Source organism: Lactuca sativa, chromosome 3 (genome assembly GCF_002870075.4).
Source record: "Lactuca sativa cultivar Salinas chromosome 3, Lsat_Salinas_v11, whole genome shotgun sequence".
NCBI classification, from domain to species: Eukaryota; Viridiplantae; Streptophyta; class Magnoliopsida; order Asterales; family Asteraceae; genus Lactuca; species Lactuca sativa.
Genome location: NC_056625.2, coordinates 33,442,936 through 33,450,078, shown reverse-complemented (window position 1 = coordinate 33,450,078; position 7,143 = coordinate 33,442,936). Strand labels below are relative to the sequence as shown.

General features: G+C 33.5%; 1 protein-coding gene across 2 annotated transcripts; it reads right to left on the bottom strand.

Annotated features, from left to right (window-relative positions):
- Positions 1 to 691: 691 nt before the first annotated feature.
- Positions 692 to 6,483, bottom strand: LOC111917264 (probable acyl-CoA dehydrogenase IBR3). 2 transcript variants are annotated; one of them, XM_023912946.3, is made up of 17 exons: positions 5,991 to 6,483; positions 5,309 to 5,443; positions 5,086 to 5,226; positions 4,870 to 5,001; positions 4,606 to 4,791; positions 4,423 to 4,500; positions 4,203 to 4,322; positions 4,014 to 4,112; positions 3,795 to 3,912; positions 3,411 to 3,685; positions 2,938 to 3,129; positions 2,725 to 2,867; positions 2,560 to 2,644; positions 2,263 to 2,472; positions 1,368 to 1,520; positions 1,164 to 1,268; positions 692 to 1,081 (listed from the first exon to the last, which is right to left on the bottom strand). In XM_023912946.3, exons 1-17 carry the CDS (start codon positions 6,123 to 6,125, stop codon positions 890 to 892), a joined length of 2,499 nt encoding a protein of 832 aa, XP_023768714.1. In that variant the 5' UTR covers positions 6,126 to 6,483; the 3' UTR covers positions 692 to 889. The 2 variants fall into 2 exon arrangements, with proteins under 2 accessions (XP_023768714.1, XP_023768715.1); XM_023912947.3 differs by lacking the exon at positions 5,991 to 6,483 and adding an exon at positions 5,518 to 5,790.
- Between the last annotated feature and the right edge of the window lie 660 nt (positions 6,484 to 7,143).

The window sequence follows — 7,143 nt, the reverse complement described above, 5'->3', positions numbered from 1 at the left end:
TGAATCGTGTGGCCACACCCAAATGCTTCTATTGATCTTACTCATTCACAAATCAAGAAACCAGCATTGAACTCGAATAAGAATGTCGGTCCAATATTCATGTCCAATGATATAGAAACCAAGGGGAAGGGGGTGATAATATGACAAGTCAACTGCCATTAAGAAATTAATGGATGCTTAGTGAACATATATTCACATACAATCCTGACCAATGACTTCTCAGTTCTCACGGGCCTAGTTATTACTATTCGTGCAATTGACTTCTATTTCTTTTTACACAACTATGAGTCTATTGGAAATGATGTGAAAAAAACAAAAAATTAATTTGTTGATTGTATATGAATCTATTGCCACACATTAAGAACATAAAAAAAAAACAAATAAATAATATTATAACATTTTATGTATTTGTTATTTACCAACGTAAAAAAAATCATGATATTATTTATTGGCAAAGCCAAAATAGATAAATAAATGGTTTATTTATTATAACTAAATAAAAAACTTAATTTAATTAAAAAGCTAAATGCATAAATTAAGTAGTTAACTGTTCTCCAACATAAGAAAAAAAAAAGTACATCATTAAGATAATAATTTCTAACCAATGGTCTAACTAGATTCATAAAAAATTCAGTTGTAATTTTACCTCCACCTCTACATGATTGCAAGTAGACATGTTGCCCCGATGGTATGCCATAATTGCAATGATGCATTCCTTATTCTTTATGATTATGATAATAATAATAATACACAACCTGAAACTTGTAAAATGTCTCTAGTAAGGATATTACCATGTTGCATTGGATTTAATCACTTATCTTCCCTTTATTCTTTCTAGTTCTTATACTTGACAAGTTGCACAAATATTAGTTTATTATATAAAAAATGTTCAAAGCTTGGCCCTTTTTAGTTCTAATTTCCCAATTGTCCCCAAATGAACTTCATCGGGCCCATCTGCAATTCTTAGAGTCCTGGCTTGAGCCCAAAGAAGGGACAGAACAGTGTCCCCCGATACCCCTGCTGCACCATGCACTTGCATCGCCATGTCCAGCACCTTCAATGCCATATTAGGAGCCGCCACCTGTCCCACAACAACAAAAACAAAATCACCACCAAAAAAATAAAAAAATATAAAAAATTCAAAATAATTACCAAATTGTTACCTTGGCCATTGCGAGGGTCCCACGGGCTTTCTTGTTCCCATGGCGATCAAGTTGATCTGCGGCTTCGAAAACTAACAGTCGGGTTCTCTCTAGCTCGATTCGACACTGGATTCAAAATAACAATGTACTTTCTTTACTATTGTTATATCAATATTGGCAATGTACTTTCTTTTATATAATAAATACCCATAATTAATTAACTACCTTGGCTAAATCAGAAACAAAGGAGCCGTGTTGAGCGATGTATTTTCCAAATGTTTTTCTTTGAAGAGCTCTTTGAACCATTAACTGCATCCCTCGTTCTGCTGCACCTATTAATCGCATACAGTGATGCAACCTCCCTGGACCCAACCTACCCTGTGCATAGCACATAGTGTATTCACAAAATAAAAATAAATTAACAAAAAATAAAGTATCCACAACAGCAATAATGTCTATTTGGTTGGATGGAATAGAATGACAAAGGAATGGAATGGTCAGGGTAATGGAATCAGTCATTACATTCTATGATTGTGTTTGGTTGGCATGTAGGAATGGAATGAATCTTCATACTATATGTAAATCAAAGGTATAGTTTTAACATCATTATATATTATTTACAGATTCCATATTGTAAAATGGGTGGTGATTTTGTTATAATGGTAAAAAAGGTGGTCAATATGTCAAATTGACCCTATCATTTTGGTTATTTTTGTGCATAGACCATTTATTATTAACAAAACCACAAAATTAAATTAAAACGCAAATAAGATTATAAAAAACAAATACCCTTAGTCATTTTAGATAACAAAATTATAACTTAATTAAATCAAGTAATACTTATAAAAGATCCATTATTAAAAATTTTAAAAATAAAAAATAGGTAATATAACAATTTTCCATTCCATTCCATGACCAAATTAAAAAAAGCACCTGAAACTAAGGAATGAAAATTAAAATGGAAACCATTAGATTCCTGTCCATTCCATCAGGCAAACCAAACAGTTTTTTTTTTTTTTTTTCATTCCAGTGGAATCAACCATTCCATTCCTTCTCTGTTTCTATCATTACCAAACACTACCTAATAGTATCGGAATAAAGTAGGGCTTTTGTATTTTACCTGTGCAATCTCAAAGCCACAACCCTCCCCCAACAAAATATTTTTAGCCGGGACACGAACATTCTCAAATGAAATCTCTGCATGTCCATGAGGTGCATCATCAAACCCAAACACCGTGAGAGGTCTTATTATTTTTACACCAGGGGTATTTATGTCCACAAGAATCATGGATTGCTGTTTATGAATTGGGGCATTGAAGTCGGTTTTCCCCTGCAGAAAATCGAGTGAAAGAAATCAAATTTCTTCTTCAAAACTTGCATGAATTCATTAAGTTATCAAGAAAAAATTGGAACTAACCATAAGTATAAGAAGTTTACATCTAGGATCCATGGCTCCACTTGTCCACCATTTCCTTCCATTTATAACATATGTATCGCCTTCTCTGTTCATGTTATTAAATTTCATTATAATCTACACTAATAATTTTTCATAACTTTTTTATAACTATAAGAAAAAAAAAACCTTTTTATAGAACACTCTATGTTAGTTGCATCAGATGAAGCAACTTTAGGTTCTGTCATTGCAAATCCAGACCGGATTGATCCATTAAGCAATGGAATAAGCCATTCCTGAAGCTGATCTTTGTTTCCATACCGTAATAATACCTAACATCAAAAATAATATAAACATTTAAAATCGTCCCATAATATTAGTTATGATAAAATATTTATTTACCTCCATATTTCCAGTATCAGGGGCTCCACAATTGAACACCTGTGGGGCCCACACAGAACGACCCATAATCTCACAAAGGTATCCATATTCAAGATTTGAAAGCCCAGCCCCCAGTTGGTTAGGAAATCCTCCGATGACATCATCATTTCTACCTTCACAAAGAACTTTTCTTGCTCTTGCAGCACTATCAACCTGGTAACAAAATATTGATTTAAATAAAATATGTTGTCACTTTTAATTTGGCACATAAAAGAAAAAAAAAAACATTCTATTGTTTAACAACTAATACTTTATTTTTTCCAATCAAACCATAAAAGTTTCTGACATTTTTCCAAATGAACCATTTTGACATGTTATATCCGGTCAAAATGGTTGACTTGCATAAATGTCTGAAACTTTACCCAAAATATGTTGGTTTTTCTATAATTTTCCAAGAAATTTATAAATAAATATAGTGGGAAAAGGCATATTACAGGTATAAAAAGGTTCCATAGGCCTTGTTGCTTTGCAAGCTCCTTTAATTTTTCCTCTTGTGGATGAACTGTCCAACGCATTGAAGATTGAGCAAGCTTGCTGAACTCCTGCTCCATTGGATATACATGTTCCTCAATAAACTTAATTAATTTTTCTCTTAAATCCTTAATTTTTTTATTAGGAACAAATCCACCTCCACCTCCACTTCCCTCTTCCAATTCTTCATACTTCTTGTTATTTGCAATGGCAGATACATAATCTCTTCCTCTTGTAACTAGAAAGTTAGAAGGAAGAAAGATCCATTAAGGTGGATTATACAAAATAAAAACTAAATTATTCAAGAAAAGTCACTCCCAAGTTCAAATAAAAGAAAATGGAGCTACCAGATGGAGGATTTTGTGACAAAACAGATTCCCTTTGAATATAAGACCAGGCAATTTGTATAAGATCATTGGCTTTTTCCCCTGCATCTTGTGCACGTTTTCCACCTGATGCGTTTCCCTGGAATGGAATTCATGATTCCTTGAGTCATTTCAAATACTCCAATACAAAATTAGCATTTATTTTAGTGTTCTACTTTTATAAAAATAAATCATGCATACCATAATATATCTACTGTGGACACCTGCTAGGATTGATGCACCACGGAAAAATGAAAATGCAATATAAAACTTCCATCCAGCAAGAGGCCATGCCTTTCCCTAGAATTAATTTATAAATTAATAATCAGGGAAAGATTATATACATATAAGTTGACCTACAAAAGTCAACATTTTTAATAATGATCTTACAGAAGCAGAGCAATAGTCTGCAAGATATTCTTCCAATGAAGGAACTCCTTGAGGAGCATCAGTCATTTCAAAACCTCCATTATGTTTCACTTTCTCATGTGAAATATCTCCAATGTAAAACTGCCAGAATGGAAGGACAAAATGGTAATTTACTTTCGGCTAAAAAATGTTTTGTTATGTATCATGTATGATATCCTAATAGTGAAAATAACAGGTTTACCAGACAGCTGTATGCAACATCACACATCTGGTTTCCAAGAGTGGACAACTCCCAATCAAGAATCCCAATCACTCTATCCTGCATTTCCAAAATTCTACAAAGTATTAAATACACAAACAAAAGAAATAAGTTCTGATAAAATTATATACAAAATTAACGATTACAAGCTTCAAAGAAACACACCTCAATAGGATGGAAAACAAGATTATCAATCCGGAAATCACCATGGACAAGACCTGTTGTGCTTCCGGAAGAATCTTCAAAAGGAATATTCTCACGCAACCAACCAATAAGTTGCAACATTTTAGGGTTTCTTTCAGATTTTCCTTCACCAGTAGAAGCAATGTACTGGTTTGCCCATCTTTCCACCTGATATATATACATCGTTTAAGAAAATCATAATCCCTTGGTGTATATTGAGTAAAAATGAATAAAAATTCAATATACCTGTCGTTTACAGTAGTTGTTTCGTCTACCATAATCTCCAAGACCAATAGCATCAACATCAGCAGAATGAAGAGAAGCTAAAGCTTTAGCAGTAGCATGGTATAAAGCTCGCCTTCTATTGGGTGCTATTCCCTAAATTAAATCAATGGAGATTATTAAGAACAATGCGATTAAAGATTTTGGAGATGAATTAGAGGTTATGATACAGATACTTACAGGTAGCATAGGATCTAAGAATATGCGTCCTTCCAGAAACTCCATGATGTAGAATGGAGTTCCAATTACACTTGAATCTGTACATAAACAGAAGACTTTGGGGACAGGGACAAGTGTATGAGTACCTAATGCATGAAGCACCTGTTGTATTCAAAAATCGAATGATAAATATGAGATGAATCGAATTTTTGAGGTTGAAATGAAAAGATTAGACAAAACTGACCTGAAATTCTCTTTCAACAGCATGAGCAGACTGGAGTAGCTTACCAGGGGGCTTCTTTCTCAAAACATACCTCTTCAATAGAGCTCCTGACTGGAGTTCTATAAGATACGTTGGATTTGACTGACCATGCCCAAACTGATCAACAAGAAGTAGTAGATAAGAAACAGTGCAAGGATGAATTTCAAATTTGAATTTGGAGGAAAAGATACCGGGAAAGAAAAGTGGCTTTAAATCATAATACGAGCGATTGTAACTTCTGTTAATTCTAATCTGTTCCAGTTTTTAGCTCTCGAAGGAGCATAACAAGGGTGGTTAACACTGTTAATCTTGTAGAATTCTATGCAAAGCTGTAACTTCATCAGAGATCAACATTTAATTCATACAAAGCCCTACGCTCTCTAATTCGAATTCACAAAATCGCCTCATTGAAAACGCATAAGGTCTGTAAGAGAGATTAATCGGTCGTATTCTATTGGATTTCCCTGATTTTTAGATAACAAATCCGATCAAATAGCATGAACCGACAAAAGGTTGTGTTTTCGTGACAGAAACAAAACAAAAGCATATACCCAACACTACTTCATAACAGAAAACTGGATAAGATACTAATTTGGAAGTACAAAATACGAAGAGGGTTAGGGGTGATCATCATTCATCAGGATTAAAGGACAGCAAAATTAACCTGGGAAATGGAAAACTTGGAGGAAGAAACAGGGAAGCCTTCAACATGAATAGAACAGTAGCGAAACAAGGCATCGGTGTCAAATTCAATTGCTGAATTCGGTTTTCCTACAAGCTCATCCGTATTCAGAGCCATCTTGGACGGAAAAAGAAAAAAGAAAACAAGTTTCGCCTGAAAATCGCAAGGAGAAAGATATGGATTGAGTCAGCGAGTGTAGTTTTTGTTGGGAGTATCAACACGGGTTGAAATTGAAAATGCTGCGTATATACTGAGTACTGACGTGACGGGCTTGGCTTTGCTTTGTAGTGTTGCTGTTTGGACTTTGGATACAGATTTTGAAGGTCGGCACCCAATCCAATCCATTTCATTCTATTGATTAGGGCTCGACAACAACCGAACATTCAGCCTAATTGTTCGGCTAATCGATTCGTTAAATGATAGATTTTTTCATCAAGGATATGGTGTTAAACAATACAAATCATTTATATACTTTTTTAATTCTATTCCAAATTTAAAAAAAAAAAAAAAAAAAAAAAAAACCATGAATATGATTAGCATGGAATAATGTCTAAAAACAATAAAAAAAAGGTCTAAATAATTAAAGTCTAAACACAAAAAAAAAGTCTAAATACAACCCAACTAAACAATAAAAGTTCATACATAACAGTAGAGTAAAATTCATAAGTCATAATCCGACTCCAAACATAAAAGTCTAAACATTACAAAAAAAAGTAAAATTCATAAGTCATAATCCAACTCAAAATGTAAAAGTCTAAACATAACAAAACAAAGTCTTGCATCTTCACATTGTCATATTCATTTCTCTTTGCAAGTTTGCGTCGACTGTCGAGCCGTCGTTAATAAGAAGGAAATGAAGGGTTTTGTTTTATTTGAAATGTGTGTACGTGACTGCATTATATATTTGGTATTATTTAAATAACGAATTCGGGTATTCGGGTATACTCGAAAATAAATATTCATACCTAAAACCCGACCTGTATTATTATCGGGTTAACCTATTACTCTAATGTTCATACCCGACCCATTCTACCTGAATTCGGAACAGGTCGGGTGGGTAGAACGAATTTCAGATTTTTTCGACAAGCCTAAAACAACTAGTGCTAAATTGCTAATTAATTGTGAAACAAATAAT

Coding starts and splice junctions, on each gene's coding strand:
- LOC111917264 (XM_023912946.3), bottom strand. CDS start 6,125: ATGGCTCTGAATACGGATGAGCTTGTAGGAAAACCGAATTCAGCAATT. Junction 4,501..4,605: donor TTGTTTTCCATCCTATTGAG/GTGTGTTTCTTT, acceptor TTGGAAATGCAG/GATAGAGTGATTGGGATTCT. Junction 1,082..1,163: donor GGACCCTCGCAATGGCCAAG/GTAACAATTTGG, acceptor GTTGTGGGACAG/GTGGCGGCTCCTAATATGGC.